At 39.4% G+C, this 19,365-nt stretch overlaps 2 protein-coding genes across 4 annotated transcripts in view; both read right to left on the bottom strand.

The window, feature by feature from the left end:
• The window catches only part of EOGT (EGF domain specific O-linked N-acetylglucosamine transferase), a 669,726-nt gene that overhangs the window by 501,529 nt on the left and 148,832 nt on the right, over positions 1–19,365 (bottom strand). The gene's annotated exons all lie outside the window — the stretch shown is intronic.
• Positions 1–19,365, bottom strand: part of TAFA4 (TAFA chemokine like family member 4) — a 198,479-nt gene that overhangs the window by 113,513 nt on the left and 65,601 nt on the right. For 2 of the 3 annotated variants that reach the window (XM_087923635.1, XM_087923636.1), the window contains exons 2-3: positions 18,011–18,143; positions 14,993–15,108 (exon numbers count right to left, since the gene is read on the bottom strand). In XM_087923635.1, coding sequence (XP_087779761.1) covers positions 14,993–15,108; positions 18,011–18,090 — 196 coding nt within the window. In that variant the 5' untranslated portion in view covers positions 18,091–18,143. The remainder of the gene's footprint in view (positions 1–14,992; positions 15,109–18,010; positions 18,144–19,365) is intronic. The other variant, XM_087923637.1, reaches the window with a different exon arrangement.

Raw genomic sequence — 19,365 nt, forward strand, 5'->3', positions numbered from 1 at the left:
ACTGTGTTGGCTTTTTTGGCAACTGCTGCACACTGCTGGCTCATATTTAAATGTTTGTCCACTGGGACTCTGAGATCCCTCTCACAGTTACTACTATTGAGCAAGGTACCACATATACTGTACCTGAGCATTTGATTTTTCTTGCCTAAATGCAGAACCTTACTTTTTCCCCACTGAATTTAATTTTGTTAGATAGACCAATGTTCAAATCTGTATAAGTCTAGGATACACCCTTGTTGCGAAACCTTGTAAGGAGGAAACATGACATTCAACTGACATTTTATTAAGAGCAAAATGTTCTTTACAATGTATCCTTGACAGGCAGAATGTGTTTGGCCCATTCCTTCTTCGGCTAAAGGAATGACTCCATTTTTTTTTCATAACATATATTGCATTTTATTTTTACTATGATAGAATGACCAACACTGTCATAGCACTACCATTATTGATTGTGACTAGGCTAGAAGAAATACTTGCAAAGGCAGATTGTGCACTTTTGGTGCCAAAGCAAGATATCTGAAAATTTAGGAAAGTGTGTTTATCCATAAAATGTTGTGCAAATAGCACAACAATGAAAAGTAAAACATCCCTCTTTGCACCTTATCCTAATGCCAGTGTATCTATCAGGGAATTGACTATAACATTATATAACAACATTATAGTGCGAGGTCTTTGGGACCAGCATTTTCCCCTTTCCACAGACCATGTGTTCTTCTGTGGAACTAACAACATTTCTGTCTGTATCTAAGTGTTTCTCACAGAGAAGGAGAGAGCATTTTTCCTGGTATTTTTGAAGAACTAAACAGGCTTTTGAATCTTATATAGAAATAAGAAGAGAAACTCCATACCATGTAATGCAAATATCAATGTTTGAACTCCTTACACACTTTTTTTATTTATTTTAGAGTATACCGTTAAAAATTGCTATCCTAGAAAGTTAATGGATACCCAATGTTGGTTTCATTCTGTTCTGACAGATATCATTTCCAGCCTGATGAGAAGAGATTACCTAGCAGAATACACTCTGATATATCTAATCTCCTACTTTCAACAGGCATTGCCCTCCAACTGTCTTCTGCGTGTGTGAGTGAAACAAAGCAGTTCAACTGCAGTCAGAAAAAGATAGCTGCATTACATTTCTTCGAAGAGAGCTTTCATGAGAATGTATTTAAGTGAAATCAAACTCAAAATCCTATAAAATTACTCCTTGTTCTCAGAGAGTTGTCCATATTGCCCACCTAGCCTGTTAAGCAATGTGGAAAAAGAAAAGTATTAGACGAATGGACGACACAGAAATGGAGAAGATTTTCAGAGGTTCACCAACCTGCAATTTGAGTTCTGTAAATAGTGGGTAAACTGTTCTGTGACATGGCATTTCTACATTTCATCCTACAGCCAACAAATAACAAGAAATTGCTTTTGAGCTGCTATAGAACTATGGTAATATAAGCAGGGATACACAGAACCTGCCCTTTATTGAGTTAGATCATTAAGATATAAAGTCAGCTAAGTGATCTTGGGCTGATCACTCTCTCTCAACCCTAGAAAAGAGGCAACGGCAAACCACTTCTGAATCTTGCCAACAAAAACTGTAGGCCCTTGTCCAGGCAGTTAACCAGGATACCCCACCGACTTGCTTAATAAAACCATCAATGTGAGCCTCTATCATCAACTCCTTTTAATTACTCCATAATCAGTGGTGGGATTCAATTTTTTTTTTACTACTGGTTCTGTGGGCATGGCTTGATGGGCACAGCAGAGGAAGGAGAGCAGAGGAAGCAGAGGACTGTAAAATCTCCACTCAGAGGTGGTATTTGCCAGTTCTCTGAATTACTCAAAATTTCCGCTACCAGTTCTCCAGAACTGGGTCAGAACCTGCTGAATACCACCTCTGTCCATAATCCCTTGTGGGGTGGAATCTGGGCAACTGAATGGAGCTGAGTGTTTATTCGTCGGATGCTCTTCCTGTCACCAATGTGGAGTTATATTCAGCAGATATATTCTCATCGTGCCCAGAGAGAGAAATATCTGCCTCTACCTAGGATCGAACTTCCAGCCTACTGATTGTGAGGCAACAGCTTCACCTCTAGGCCACCGCATCACTCATTGTGAGCTTCTATCCCTCTTTTAAAATAGCTCAGAACTCAAACATGGTGATTTCCCAGTTTAGCAGATAACTGTCTTCCATATACACTGTCTCTAATTAGCAATAGCAATTTAGACTTACATACAGGGGTGGGATTCTACCAGTTTGCACCTATTCGCTAGAACTGGTTGTTAACATTCTAAGCAGTTTGGAGAACTGGTTGTTAGAAGAAATTACCGGCCTAATCTTGTAAGGAAGGCAGGAAGGAAACATTCTGGTGTTGCTTATAGAAACTGCCTCTCCGTTAACCCTTATTTTACATTCTTGGCAGGACTAGACTTCCTGTCTCAGGAACTTCTCTGGAGTTTTTTTCCCCTCCTTTGCTAGTACTTTGCTTGTGTGGAGTGACCATTCAAAGTTACAGTGGCTCTGAAAAAAGTGACTTATGACCATTTTTCACACTTACAGACTGTTGCAGCATCCCCACAGTCATGAGAGGCCAGGAGAGGAGATGCATGTCTCAATGTGAGTGATATTGAGTTGGCCACACCCAGCCAATAACATGACCATCAAGCCACATCCACCTGGTCACATGACCACCAAGCCACACCCACCAACTAAGCCATGCCCACAGAACCGGTTGTTAAAAAATTTGAATCCCACCTCTGCTTATATACCATCCCATAGTGCTTTACAGCACTCTCCGGATGGTTTGTAATGTAGAAGCATTATTTGCATTTTGCCCCCCCGATAATCTACCTCCTCATTTTAACAATTTTGGAAGGAGGAAAGGCTGAGTCAACATGAGCCCCCTTAGGATCGAACTCCAGGCTGTGGGTAGAGTTTGCTTGCAATACTGCATTTTAAGCACTGTACCACCAGGGCTCTTGGTAATTAGGTAATAAAATCTTTTTATTTATTTATTAGATTTTTATCCCACCTTTATTATAAGTAATTCAAGGCAGTGAAAATATCTATACTCCTTTTTCCTCCTGTTTTTTCCCACAACAGTCCTGTGTGGTGATTTAACTGGGAGACAATGAGTAGCCTAAAGCCACCCAGGCAGCTTTCATACCAAAGGCAGGACTAGAACTCACAGTGTCCTGGTTTCTAGGCCAGCACCTTAACCACTACACCAAACTCACTCTCAATATTATATTTCATGTTACGTTATATTGTATTTTGCATTGTATTTTGAAATTTGGGTAAAGTGTCAGTTAAATAAAAATTGCATGTTCCACAGCAACCTTGAAGTAATTTTGGAGTAAGTAACGCTATCCCACTGGGTAGGGTGGAGAAAATAAGATTCAGATATATGGATCGCAGATAAAGAAAGGCCAGAATTATGTTGACATTCATTGCTTGAGCTATGATAATTTAAGTTCCCTCCACATATCTAAAAGGAATATTATTCTTTCCTAATTATTATGAAGCCTGACCATTGAAACCTACATATTAATCATCTAATCTGTAATTTTTTTCCAGCTCCCTTGAATATATAAATCTATTCCTACAGTAACACATTGTAAAGTGCATGTTCTGAGAAATTACACCAGAGGCTATATTTTACATTATAAAAGACTAAATTAACACTGAATTACTCCCAGGAGAAAGTTTACTGATGCATTTAAATGGAAGACTTTGTCAAAACCTATCCTGGGTGTACTCTGTCCCCTCTAGCATTTAAAACAGATACAATTATAGATTCTTTATTTCCTTCCCCTCTTTCTTTTTCGGCAACATACATGTTCCAAAATCCAGAATTTATTATTTAAACAAAACCATTTTTCTTTCAGGTACTTTTATTTTATTTTATTACCTCCAGCAATTCGATACAGCTTTCCATTACAACTAGCCTTTTTTAATTTTATATTTTTAAGGGATCAAGAATATCCATAAATGTATATTAGGAATAAGACATTAAGACATCAAAAGAGCTAAGCACAAGAAAAAGGCTGGAATCTTCCAAGCCTGACCTATGAAAAGGCAAACCTCCTATTATTATGCTTATTAGCAAATTGCAACGTTGTGACTTTGATTCTTTGATAGGGAGTGGGTGTCTGGTTTTTAATCTTGCAGAGCCCTCTAGTGGGTTTGACAGGATTGCAACGTTTTAAATTTTATTTTTTTTCCACTAGCCATGACCGACAGTTGGGCTTGACAAACTAGAAAACAAAAGAGAGGGGGAAGCAATCATGAGGAAGAATTGTTCTGCGCGGCCTCCTTTCCTTTGCTAAGAGGATACACAGGTTCCTACATTCAGAGGGGTCTTTCAAAGTAGACCTCTTCAGGCAAAGATCTGTAGAAATGTATCCAGTATCTGAATCCTGCATAATCTAATGTGGGGAATTAACATTTTTGGACTACAGGTGGTCCGTGACTTATGACCACAACTGAGCCCAAAATTTCTGTTGCTAAGTGAGACAGTTATTAAGTGAATTTTGCCCTATTTTACGACCGTTCTTGCCTCTGTCGTTAAGTGGATTTTTGCAGTTGTTAAGTTAGTAAAATGTTTGTTAAACGAGTCTACCTTCCCCATGGACTTTGCTTGTCAGAAAGTTGCAAAAGGTAATCCCATGATCCACGGTCACAGAAACCATCATAAATATAAGTCAGTTGCCAAGCATCTGAATTTTGATCATGTGACCATGGGGATGCTACAACAGTTGCAAGTGTGAAAAACGTTCCATCAGTGACTTTTTTTAGCGACATCGTAACTTCGAACAGTCGTTAAATCAACTGCTGTATGTTGAGGACTGCCTGTACTGGACACATTTTCATTGTTTTGACATATTATGAAGCTTTTCACAAAATCACTTGCAATCAACCATCCAGAAAGCAAACAAAATAGACAAGCAGCCTCCATCCATGCATCCATTTCAGCCCTGATATATCATCTCAGTTTCAGCTTTTTCTCTCTTGGGCATCTGGAGACATATTTCAATGAAGGACTAAGTTGCCATCACCAATCATTACTCTACATCGGGGGCGTCACACTCGATTTCATTGAGGGCTGCATCAGGGTTGTGTTTGACCTCGGAGGGCTGGGGGTGGGGTGGGGGCGTGGCAATGGTGGGCGTGACATGGTATTCGTGTTGGGGACACCTGTGGTGGCCAAGTGCTAAAACAGGATTCCCTGAGACCCTCCTTCACTCTCACTATAACCTTTCTTCTTTGCCTTCCTTTTCTTTTTCCTTCCCTCTTCCTTCTCCTTTTTTCTTCCTTCCCCTCTTTCCTTATTTTTCCTTCCTTGCTCTTTTCCCATCTTTCCTTCTTTGTCTTTCCTCTTTTCCTTTCTCCTTTCCTGTCCCTTCTTGCAGGCTCAAATGCAAAAGGGGAAACGTTTCTCCTTTTGTTTTTAGTTTGTTTTGATAGCCCTGTACCAGCGAAAATGGAGATTGGTGGGGGGCGCACACTGCAGGAGGCTGTCGCAGCTGAAATACGGAGTGAGCTCCATTTTCACCAGCAGAGGCACCGGGGGCCAGTCCTTGGTGTTTCCAGGCCAGCCCTGCGGGCCAGATCTAAGCACTCTGCAGGCTGGATCCGTCTGGCCTGTGGGCCTTGAGTTTGACGCCCCTGGTCTACATCAATGTTTCTAAACCTTAACAACTTTAACATGCATGGACTTCAACTCCCAGAATTCCCCAGCCAGCATGCTGCAGCATGTATTCTCTCACTCGTGTTCAGTCTGGTTTTCAGTCATTATTCACCTACGCATCTTTTTTACTGCTTCTTCTTCTACAGCTCTTCTGCGGACCAAGCAGCTGTTTGGGATTGCTGAGTGGTGAGAGACCATGTAGAAAGAATCTCCTCTTTAGACTTTTGGCTATAGACACCCCATTGTTTCAGGGACCAAGCAAGGCTATCTGCGAAATTGTTAGGAAAATCTCTGTCTTGATCTTTCAGATTCCTTGGACAGCCATGGCTGCTTTAATAAACAGCAGGGAGGTTCTGAGCTTACTTCTCCATGAAGTTTGAAACATTTCCACCGAAAACACTTTTGAACACATTCAATCCTAATATGAAATATTTCCTCTCTTTTCCTCATAATGACAAGCCTGGCCCCAATATAACCATCATACCATGTAACTATTATACCATGGTGACTCTTCAAGTGGGTTAATACTATACTTTTGCTTAAATTTTCATTAGGATTGCAATATTGTTTGCGTGCGAAATGGCAAATTACACTCACTGATCACCATAATAGCTTTTCAGAGGGTATGGATTCTCAAAATGCATGCAACTTTTACCAAGTTTAAACAATGTACACATGTAAAATTCCCCACAACTCTTAAATACAAGTATTCAGAACAGAGATCCAAATATACTTCTGAAGTGAAGTAGATTATTTTACTCAAAAACACCTTTCAAACTAGACAAATGAATGAGCTACCTTGCCTTATTATACGTAAATAGCATGAGAATCAGAGACAGGGATGTAGGTGTAGAAATCAAGTAAGTTAAAATGGTGGAGAGAAGCATCTAAACACTGTGTAGGTAATTTCTGGTGGTAACTGTAGAGCAGATTTAAAAGATGAATCAATAGCATGCCAAATATTGTCTTTCACTGTTCTTCTCTCCTGCTACCTTATTTTTGAAGAGGTTTATAAGTCGTGAGTCCCTGATTACAGGAAACAACAAGTCTGTTTCACCAAATTATTTAAGGCCAGTATCTTTATTGTGTTTCCTTGAAAGTCCTTTCATGGTACAGTATTTCATGTTCTTGTAAATGTCTAGACTATTCCAATGTTTAAGGGGAAATGTCTTGCATGGCTCCAAATGAGATGATGAATGAAAACGGTGGTCACAGAAATCATAAAGAGTTTAATATGTAAGCAGGTACAGTCTCAAGTGGGTTAAGAGCTTGCTTGAGAGCATAGTTGGTAAAATGCCTCATTTTTAATTGGAAAAGAGATATGTCCAGGATGAGGTGAATACCAAGACAGAAATCCATCTTAGGCTGCTTAGTTATTTGAGGCCCCACCATACCTCTATAGAATATTTATTATTTTATTTATTATTTATTAATAGCATTTATCTACCATAAGGGAGTGTGAATGGTGTGGAACAACACAGAAACAAAATACAAAGCCCACCGGACAGTAAAAATCCTGTAGTCAAAAGGTCTATGATAGATACTCCGAATCAAATCAGCTGAATAAAGGGTTCACTTAAATTCTATAGATTTTACTTGTTTACCAGATATGAACAGAGTTATGGGGGCCATGTACCTATATGGGAAGGGGCAAAAGAAACTTCAAAAAATAGGAGATGATGTAGAAAAGCCCGGTCATTTGGTCTTCTCCCATGTATTTCTTCCCCATGTAGAGTATCCCACCTATAGTTTCAAGAAAACGTACAAGATGAGATATTGGTATGCCGTGAATGAATGAAATGTCTAACAAAGATCGCTTTATATATCTACTACCAGCCAAATAAAAACTGTGGCCCATCAAATTCCAACTGATACTTTTTCCCAAAACTATCAATGAGACCTATTATTTTTGTCAAAATGGAGGGAGGTATCACAACATGTATGAAAGAGGTAAAGCTTCCATTGTGCTGGCACGATGCTACTGTCACCACTGCACTTTGCTCCTGGATGACACAGTTTTTCCCTTCCCTTCCCTTCCCTTCCCTTCCCTTCCCTTCCCTTCCCTCCATTCCAATCTTTCTACTTTAGAATTACTTGCAAATTTTGATTTGAGATACAAAGCTAACAGTAATAGAATTCATTTTTTTTTACTACCGGTTCTGTGGGCATGGCTTGTTGGGTGTGGCAAGGGAAGGATACTGTAAAATCTCCAGTCAGAGGTGGTATTTGCTGGTTCTCCGAACTACTCAAAATTTCCACTACCAATTCTCCAGAACTGGTCCGAACCTGCTGGATACCACCTCTGATACCTAATTCCTCCATTGTATATGCATGCAGGCTTGGGAAACGGCACATGAACTGCTGTCGAAGTACTTATCTATGGCTTGATCACTTTGAAACCTGGGAAAACTTATTTGTTTAGATTTAGGTAAGAGAGAACTATATTCTTCCTGAAGATTTCTTGCTTTAAATTAACTTCAGATTCATAGTGAGGAAATAGAAACAGGATATAAAATGGAATGGATAACAGGAGGAGGAGTGAACTTATTAACTTCAGCTTTCCTCCTATTGTCCTGTCAATGACACATATTTTCTCTCTCCACATGATACAGCTATTTGTTTAGATGGAGAATAAGCTGTAGGATTCACATATTCTTAATGTCTCATGACAAATTCTCTTCTTCCTGATTACCCTTGGAAGCTGGCATCTTGACAACTAGAATTTTACTCTGAACATTAATCCTGTATTCATGTGGAAAATACCTGGGTAATTTCAGTACCTGAAATGCTATGGGGAGAGTGCAGCAGTGCTCAGAAGCTATAAACCTGGGCTGTGTCATAGAGGTCACAATATAAAACCAAGTAAAATCTTCTATAGAACTTGTGCATCTCAAAAGCCTGATGTGCCTTCAATTTTTGTTTGTAAGTGAATATTTCTAGTCTTATCTTTCATGCAAGACTAGGAAACCACTTGGGGCTGGTGAAACCATTGGGAATGTTGTAAATATTATTCATTTATTTGTATCCCACCTTTATAATTTTTACAAACAACCCAAGGCTGAGAACATATCTCCCACACATCTTCCTCCCCTTTTCTTTCTTCCTCTAGCACATTTTCATCACAACAAAAATTCTGTGAGGTGCAGTGGTGGGATTCAATTTTTTTTACTACCAGTTTGGTAGGTGTAGTTTGGTGGGCATGGCAGGGGAAGATTACTGTGAAATCTCCAGTCAGAGGTAGTGTTTGCTGGTTCACCAAACTACTCAAAATTTCCGCTACTGGTTCTCCAGAACTGGCCAGAACCTGCTGAATACCACCTCTGGTGAGGTGGGTTGGGCTGAGAGAGAGGAACTGAGCCAAAATCACCCAGCTGATTTCCATAGCTAAGGCAGGACATGAAATCATGGTTTTCCACTTTCTAGACTAGTGCCTTAACAAACAGGCTCTCACAAAATCACTGTCATCTCACAAAATGGATGCCACAGTGAATGTGTAAATTATACAGAGGTGATGGTAAAACATTTGTTTACCAGAAGGCAAACACGAGAGGCTATCCTCCACTATTCCCTCCAATACCCTAAGACACTTTATACCAGGCTAACTTACCTTTCCCTTTGGCTGGGTTGATAGGCCTTTTTCTAAACGAAGAGATAAACTGTAGCCAGCAATAATTTTAATTCAAATTCTAGAATTAGTTACAAATTAATACAAATTCTAGAATTAGCCTTAGTTACATTCCTGTATATGAAGATTCTAAGTTACTATTAGAAGATGGGGTTTTAAAAACATAAAAAATATAAAGAGGAGAAGCAGGGGGAGTAACATGCAACTGAGTTTTCCAAGGCCCCCAATAGGTATTCTCACTGCTTCCTCCTGCCTGCTTGAAGAAATCAATCTGCCAACTGCTGGCTGGGGTTGCTAAAACTTGCCTGGTGTTAGAGAACTGTAGAGCAGGAGAAGTTTCAAAGGAATCAGTTGAGCACTTTATTCAGAAATATCAGCAACTGCCATGATCACAAATCAAAGACATTCCTTGTATAAGTATTAACTGGAACCCATAAGGTACAACCTGTGTACTAAGTAAATTCACTGCTTTGATATGATGAAATGCAGCAAAAATTCCTGTAATGAGACTCCAGAAGCCTAGCACTGAGATCCAAGTTTCATTCCTATTTTCTGCAATTTCTATTTGCCTAGACTGAGCATCTCAAACCTCTGCCTTGAAGCTTCCTGGTTCATTCCGTATTATTATATTATCAAATCACCTAGTACTTCTTGCCTTTTGCAGTTTGGAGAGACTTAATATTTGGATGTATCACTCTCTTAACCAATTCTTCTTTTTGTCAATTACATTCTTGATCTTAACTAAATTATCTGCCTCCTCCCCTCAACTTTTTTAGTTATCTGCCTATTAACCCTTCCTTCAGCCATTCTGTTTTCTCTCTCCTTATTTTCTCTTCCACTTGGACCTTATTCTCTACTCTTATTTCTTATCTACCAGTCTCTGTTTTCCTAGGAACCCTCCCCCTTTTCTAAGTAAATCTCTCTCAATCCCTTCACATCCCTTACAAAGACTTCATGGTTTATCAACATCCTAATGACTGATCTCAACCTGAAGCAGTTACAATGTGATGGAATATTCTGTGACCTCAAAGCAGTTTAGCAAGGTTATTTGGGGGGAGGAGGGGTAGAGAGAGAATCTCAGCCAAAATGTGGCAGGCTACGTTTTAGCCTATGTGATAGACTAATCTTCCATTCCACTCAAATTTAAACTGTTTGCTTCAATTCCCAAGAAGAAGCAAAACTTAGCAATGACAACAATATATTGCTTGTATCTTCTTTGAGGTTTCCAGAAGCAATTACTCGTAAGGTCATCTATTTTTCTTTCACATAAAGTGGTTCACATTTTGCAAAGACTTTAATATCAGAAGGTGCATTCTGGAAAGTCTAAAAGTCAATCTTAATCCTACCAAAATGTACAATCATAATCTTGAGTTGTAAAGTTGCAGAATTTGCATCACCTATAATGAGCACTTATCTTTCATGCACACAATACACAGCATCAAATTCCCATCACAGGTATTTCTCTTGGGACTGGATGGTGAATGAATTTTAAAGAGGTGTAATTGAATCCTAGGTTGGAAATAAATTCCAATGTCAACATGTTTTTGCCACTGCATCTTCTCTTGCATTCCAGAAAAATAAAAACTAAAATATAGTTGGAACACTGTCTAGACGTTAATGGCTAATGAGCTAAACAAGATGGATGTTTATGCATTCAAAATATGCACATTTATTTTGGTCACTAACTGTAGGTGGTGTTTTCAAAAAGAACCTGAATTTCACCCTCAAGGACAGGGGTATCAAACTCGCAATGACATATTGTCGTCATGTGACATATAACATTTTTTCCCTTTGCTAAAATGGGGATGGGCGTGGCCAGCGCATGACACATCCAGCCCGCAGGCTGCAAGTTTGACACCCCTGCTCAAGGACAACTTTGGTACACTTTGGTAGTCCTTGATCTGACACCTCAGTTGAGCTCAAAATTTCTGTGGCTAAGCAAGACAGTTAAGTGAGTTTTGCCCTGTTTTGCAACCTTTCTTGCCACCGTTATTAAGGGAATCGCTGCAGTTGTTAAGTTAGTGATACTGTTGTTAAGTGAATCTGGCTTCCGCCATTGCCTGTGCTTGTCAGAAGGTCGCAAAAGGTGATCATATGACCCCGGGACACTGCACCCGCCATAAATACATGCCAGTTGCCAAGCGTTCAAATTTTGATCACATGACTTTGGGGATATTGCAACAGTGTGATAAAATAGTCAGAAGCCAGAGCTGTTGTAACTTCAAACAGTCACTAAACAAATGGCTGTAAGTTGAGGACTACCTGCACTGCACTTTCAGACATTCATATGTTAAACACGTCTTGTGAGAAGAGCACACAGATCTCTGCACATTGAATTGTTAGATGTGGGACTAGGTAAATGAAGTCAAGGATTGCCAGCAATCACAGATTTCTTAAAAGGCAGATAGTGTTAATTAGAACTTTAACACAGAACCATAATAATGTCATAGGCATTGCGATTTAATAGGGATAATATATAATAGTAGGAAAGTAGGCATTTCTAAAATTATAATTTACTAAAATTTCATCTTAATGTTGCAATTGCATCCAGCTACGATGAAATGAAATAAGAGCAGTATGCTATCCAGGAAAGCTGGATAATTCTAATTCTAATTAGAATTCTAATTCTGACACTAAAGCTGGATTAATTGTAAATTATCCTGTCCTTCCCACAGACACACATCATTTCAGCACCTTGAAAATATTTAAATAAGCTGAATTTACTTAGCTTAATTTGCTTCACAAATTCACGGATTTTTATCCCCACAGAAGCTACAAGATTCCCTACATCCCAAACACATAGCATCCAACATCAGATAGGCGTCCTTCCCTTGTTTTTCAAAACAATGAGGATATCAAGTACTGTTCTCACTGCAACAGATACATTTTTATGAAAATCGCAGCTCTATTAAATTGTTATTCATTCCAAAAAAGCATGGATTTTCTCCTACCCCTTTCAGGAATTCTTTTTATTTGCAGAAGTACTCTGTAATTTTAACCTGATTTATGGATAGAAAGTGACCCTCACCAAAACCCCAACTAATATGGGGTTGGAGAAGTCATGCAACTACAGGAATTGCTAAATGTATCACTCTTTTGTTTGTGTGATGGTTTTTTTAGAGGAATAGTGGCTGGTTTAAGTGGCTTGTGCACAGTTGTATTTCCATGGCTCATACCATTAAGCAAAATGCTATCTTCAAACAGAATGCTAGGATATGTTTCTACATTGGCCTTCTCCGCTTTAAGCTTTGCTTTCCACTTAATAATAGAATAGGATAACAGAGTTGTAAGGGACCTTATAGGTCATCTAGTCCAACCCCCTGCTTAAGCAGGAGACATTTATAAATGCCAGCCCAGTCTTTTCTTGAAAGTTTCCAGTGATGAAGCTCCCACAACTTGTGAAGGCAAGCTGTTCCATTGGATGATTGTTCTGTCAGAAAATTTCTCCTTATTTCTAGGCTGCATCTCTCTTTCCATCTATTATTCCTTGTCTGGCCTTCAGGTGCTTTGGAAAATAGCTTGACCCCTTCCTCTCTGTGGCAAATATTGAAAGATTGCTATCATGTATCTCCTGGCCCTTCTCTTCACTAGACTAGTCAGCCATGCCTAGTTCCTATAACCATTCTTCATATGCGTTATCTTCCAGTCCTCTAATCATCTTGGTTGCGGTTCTCTGTACTCTTTCTAGAGTCTCAACATCTTTTTTGTAGTGTGGTGACCAAAACTGGATGCAGTACTCTAGGTGTGGTCTTACTAAGGCTTTATAGAGTGGTATTAATACCCCACTTGATCTTGATTGTATCCCTCTGTTAATGCAACTTAGGATTGCATTGGATTTTTATGGCTGCCCCACACTGTTGGTTCATATTTAATTGATTGTCTACTAAGACTCCAAGATCCCTCTCACAGTTACTGCTTTTAAGCTTGGTTTCACTCAATTTATATGTGTATTTTTTTATTTTACTTGCCTTTAAACATGTGTCTCCTGCTATTTAGAAAGTTTCAAAGTGGTACTGTCACACAATTGCAAATAGCTACTATATCCCTCAAAACCACATCATTAAATACGATGGGCATGAGCCATATGGAGCACCTCAGCTGCCTGTTTGTAACCCAGAGAATATCCTTCCTTTAAATATCTTTTGTGGCTATGCACCATAGTCACAGACCACCAAGACTTAACTCAAGATTTAAATCATAGCATTTCTTCAAGCCTTCACGGACATTGTGGATGCCCCAGAGGTCTACAGACCACAGGTTGAGAACCAATGGCACAACCTATTTCACAACCTCCTTTCTTCCTGTACAGTATTGTGGAAAGTGATTTCATTTTTTTCCCCACAAAACTCCTGCCATTATGGCAAAGATCAGTAATGCTAGCTTGCGTGATGAATGCGCAGTGCTTTCACCGATTAACCGAAATCAATTTTTCCTAGCTGGCAGAAAAGAGCATGAGCTGTGGTTCAAAAGTCCAAAACTGCCCAGGCAAACTCCTTAGCTTTCATCCAAATAACCTTAGGTTTATAGCACAGAGACATGTTTCTCAAAGCAATGTATTTATCCCATGGGGAAGGTCTTGTAGGGATAATATTGCCTCCTATGTTCAACATTATACAGGCAATTCAGGGCTAAGTCCTTAAGTGTGTTGACGTTGTAAATCTGCTGTTATGATCCATTCAAAGCCAATGGGCTTCTTTGGACAGGGGACAGGGAGGGGTGATGCCAATGCATATATTATGATGATTGCATTCTGCAACTTGCATCTGAAGTCGTGATACAGTGCTGTATATAACTGCAATATTTGATGAAGACATCCGCCAGTGCATTTTATTAAAGGTAAAGTTTTCCCTATCAGTCGTATCTGACTCTGTTTTTCACTGGGGTCTCGAACCCGGGCTGTTAGCTCTCCAGCTCAGGGGTCTCCAATGCAAAGCTGGCTGAGGAATTCTGGGAGTTGAAGTCCACAAGTCTTAAAGTTGCCAAGGTTGGACACCCCTGCTCCAGCTGACACGCTCAGCATCTTTAACCGCTGAGCCATCACGCTTCAACATTACTTCAACATCATTATGGTTTGTTAATCAGTGCCACTGCCAAAGCTTTGCGCTCAGACCCAAATTTAACTGAAGGCATCTTTTCCATCCTTTGAAAACTGATTTATTTCTCTAGGAGGCTACAGCATAAGGCAACTTGTTTTTATCTCTTTAGCCAACTGCTCGAGATCGTAACAGCTGTTCAGGAAAGGAATTTTTTTTCCTATTCAGGTAATCAGTGTCAACGAGAGAACAATATCTCCTCTCCTCACAATTCTGGGAGAATATTTCTTCTACTTTTTGGTTCTGTTTTGTGATTTATTTATTTTTTTGGCGGGGTTTGAGTCACGTGAAAAAGAAAAACACGAACGTTTTGAAATCCACAGAGTTTCATGAATTCATTCAGGAAATTGTCTCAAACAGACAACACCGTGAACTGCTTCAAAGGCTTAGCAAGTAATTCATCTTTCTTTACCCGTGAGTTCGCAACCTTTTCGTCTCTTTCGCCTCCGATCACAACCGATGAAGACTCTTTCGCTCCGATCACAGCCAAACAGCTTCATCAATTATCTATGACTAAAAAGTGGACTCTAACATTGGGAGAGTGTTATTAATTGGTCTCGGTAGTGCCTAATGAGTTTGAAAGCTCCTACCTGCCGGTCCCCGAGGAGGATGGCTAGTTGCGGACAACAATTTACAGCACACCATTAACACATATGCCAGGAACAGCCACTGAGATGGAAGCATTGATTTGGCACAGAAGCTCATCCTGCAGAAAAGGGCGGGGGGTGAGGGAAAAAAGGAAACTGCTGAGAATGAAAGAATAATAATTTGGGAACAGTATAAAATACAAGGCAAAAGCTATTTAAAAAAGGGGGTGTGAGAGGAAAAGTTAATGAAGACTGGAAATTAAATGAAACGGATTAATAAAAACATAATACTTAAGGGGGTAGAATCACATTCACACCTAAACTGAGGTCAATTCTTAATCAGTCATGCTTTACAAGAAAGGGATGAAGAACAACGCATCTTTTCTTTCCAATTTCTGTCTCTGGAGATGCTCTTTGTCTGATTCCATTATGAGGCTGAGACTATGAGGCTTTGCCTGGTTCATTATCAGACTTTGGAAGACATTTAGCCCATCACCAAATAACATCCAAAGGAGGCGGTTTTGGGGAGGAGCCTATTCCAAGAAGACCTCAAAATGCAGGTATTCCTTGGCTTACGGCCATAATTGAACCCAAAATTTATGCTGCTAAGTGAGACACCTGTTAAGTGAGTTTTGCCCCATTATGACTTTTCTTGCCATAGTAGTAAAGTGAATCACTGCAGTTGTTAAGTTTATAACTCGGTTGTTAAACGAGTCTACCTCTCCCATTTGACTTTGCTTGTCAGAAGGTTGCAAAAGGTGTTACGCATGATCTGGGGGCACTGCAACCGTCATAAATAGGGACCAGTTGCCGAGCATCCAAATCACGTGGCCATGAGGATGCTGCAATGGTCGTAAGGGTGAAAAATGGTCATAACTCACTGTTTTCAGTGATGTCGTAACTTTGAACGGTCACTAAATGAACTGTTTAAGTTGAGGACCACCTGTACCATCATTCGGGGGGGAGGGGGGAAATGGCCTTTTTTCCCATTGATAAAACAGTTTTAGAAAATGATGGGGATGATGCGCACTGATGCAGGAAAAAAAGAAAAATATCTGGGCATTAGAAATAATTCTCATCAGCAAGAAGGCAGGACAACGGACAAACCCATTCAACTAAATTCTGATAAACAGGTGTTCTGTACCCATCGGCAGCAGTTTTGGGAATTGGCAAAACTCAACAACAGATGGAAACTTTTGAGAGAACACCTACAGTCCATTTTCAAAATTCCAAAGGGACGGACTTGACTAGCCTGTTGTATATTCTCAACAAAAATGAAAGGGAGAGAGCGTCCACAGAAAAGAGAGCAGCAAAGATTTAGAACGTTTTGAATCTCTTCATTTCTACCTATTGATTGCCTAGACTTTTGCAGCCAAGATCAAAAATTAATGAAAAACAATTAATTAGAAATTGTTGTATGTCTGGATTAAAGATTTTTTCCTGGCTATTGTTAATTAAAAAGTGCTTTTATAGTGAAACAGTATAATCAGGCAGTATAGATTCTATTGTCATAAAATATAATTTATTAATATCTAGCATTCATACACAGCGTTATTTAAGAATTTGATTACGGTATATCAGGTTTTTCAAACTTGGCAATTGTGCAGACTTCAACTCTCAGAATTCCCTAAGCTGACTGGGAAACTGAAGTCCACAACTGAAAGCTGAAGTCCAGATATCTGAAAAAGTTGCCAAATTTGAAAAAAAAAAAACAAACACTGGGCTACACGATTCACAAACTCCTTCCAATGCATAGATCTTATAATTTAAAGCAGCTTTGCTGGCTGAGGAATTCTGGGAGTTGAAGTCCACAAGTCTTAAAGTTGCCAAGGTTGGACAACCCTGATTTAAAGGAATACTGAACAAAAATCAAGTAGAAACCTATTTGTAAATCTCCTCCCACCATAATCCTGCACAAAAAGTGTACAAAGGAAATGCAACGACACGTAGTATATACAACAGGACATAGAAGCCTCCTATTTAAATATGATATTCAGAAAATTTGATAAAGTTGAGATTTAAGAGATGAGCAGCTTAAAAATTTAATAATAATTTTTAAAAAAACTTGAACAATTTGGATTACACTTTTAGAAAAGATATTCTAAAGAAAGATTTCACTAGATGCTGCGGCCGACCTCTGTCCCGTCCCACCAACCACCCTGCTAACTTCCTATCTCTCCATTCTCTTGCAAAGCCGACCCAGGCAAACTCCTCTGGGAAGAACACCCCAACAATGTTATGGACAGAAGTGGTCACTTCTCCAGCCTCCTTTGACCATGATGGCCAAAATCTGAGGGCAATTTTTTTTAAAAAAGTATTAGCTCTAAAATAACATTAGCATAATTCAAAAATAAGCTGCAAAATTCCCCCTCCCAAAATATTCAGGCTCATTTAGCCTTCTATAACTACACCCACATAAATTGTGGCCCCACTAAAGACTGGAGGCTGAGGAATTCTGGGAGTTGAAGTACACAGGTCGTAAAGGGCCTATAATTGCCTACTCCTGTTTTAGAACAAGGTTCCCCAAAGTGGTCAATAAATGGCTAGGGCCAAGGAGATTAGTAAGTCTGAGTGTCAATAAGTCCTTGATAATGATGAGAGGTATAAATCTTTCACCTTTTTTTTAATAAGGATGGAAAGTTGATTGGGCTCAATTAATCTGTTGGAGCCTCTGTAGAATTCAATGCCAGTCCCTAATCTTGAAGGTGAGGTAGCTACTAATAAGACAGTCTTGCTCAGCATTAAATGGTCAGCCAGCAGTGAGACTGAGCTTCAGTTCCCATTATTATTATTATGATTCATAGTACTGTTAGTTACAGTAAATAGTATTTATTAAATTATTGTCTTATAATAAATGTTTGGGGGTTAATGAAACGTCATGAAGGGGTCAATGAGCTAAAGAGCTTGGAGACACCTGCTTTAGAACGAGACAAATACTTCAAAGAACTTTATTAAATTGTGTTATCATCAAATATTTCAGAAATCTTGGGATCTGTTCAAAGGATAGGGGCCGCTTCTTACCTTGATAATTTTACCAGGTTTTTATTGCAGGTCAGCAATCTTAGCAGCAGGTATCTTCTGCCAGAAATGCAGATTCCCATTTGTAAATATATCCATGCATTTCTGCACCCAAATTTTCCTACACATCCAAAACCTAGAGAAAAAACGGGATTGGGAAAATTATGTATTATTATTGAGGACATGGATTGGTTAAGTTAGAAACTTTTTTTAATTAAAACCATTGTGACACAGCAGCCTACCAAAGAAAGGCATAATAATATCTTTAACATTATTCACATGATTCTTCCAGATCTAGGCATGAACTAAGGTTTTTAGGAACAGTAATCACAACATGGTAGTGATATATCTTCGAGAGCCAGAAATGAGCCTGAACTTGCAATATTTCAACATCTTGCCAAATTTCAAGGGCTTTTCAGAAGATCTCATCTGAGAATACTGACATATCTATCCCTGGGTTTTATATCCGGGCATAGGAGTCTGCAGGAAGTCAACACCTGTACATGAGGCAAGTATATCCTTAGGTACATGTGTCAATGTTGCATACATATACAAAATAGGCAGAGCTTAGATTGTGATACTGCACCCATTCCCACAGATGCCCATACACTCTATAATTTATACATACAATCTCCTTGTTCTCTTAGCCAAGTGTTGAATACGGTTTGAAAACTAGCATCCAAGGCATAGTCAAGTAGGCTGCAATAAATTTTTTTAAAAAAATTCCAACAAAATGGTTGCCGCAGACATCAACAAGAAAGTAGATACATATTTTCATAAATTTGCACTTTCCTGTAGTTTTTTATCTATCTTGTCTATGCAAATGAACATTTAGAGATGGTAACGCTACTATAATTTGTATTTTAACTATAATAAAACAGAACTACAATGAATTACACAGGAGCATAAAAGGTCGTGTTGTTATTACATACACCAAAATCACAGCTGCCAGTTCTTTATCTGATGTTGGCCTTCATATGCATCAAGTTCTTCCTAAGAACCCAGGTCAGTGTTGGCAAACCTTTTCGGCACCGAGTGTTGAAATGGGAGCATACGCACGTGCAGGGGAGTACCAGAAACTAGAAGAGCAGCTCCCTGGTGCACACACAGAACATCAGAAACCAGAAGAACAGCTCCCCTGCACGCATGCACATGCCGGGGAGCTGAGCTTCCAATTTTCGAAGACCAGAGGCCAATGCACATGCGCATGCTGGAAACTAGAAGCTCAGGTTCCCAGTGCACACGTGTGTGCCGGGGAGCTGCTCTTCTGGTTTCCAGTGCTCCCATGCACTCGAAGACCAGCGAAAGAGCAACGGGCAGGGGTGGGATTCTACTGGTTCGCACCTATTCACTAGAAC

Source organism: Pseudonaja textilis, chromosome 2 (genome assembly GCF_049901715.1).
Source record: "Pseudonaja textilis isolate UNSWEBS1 chromosome 2, rPseTex1.2, whole genome shotgun sequence".
Classification (NCBI taxonomy): Eukaryota; Metazoa; Chordata; class Lepidosauria; order Squamata; family Elapidae; genus Pseudonaja; species Pseudonaja textilis.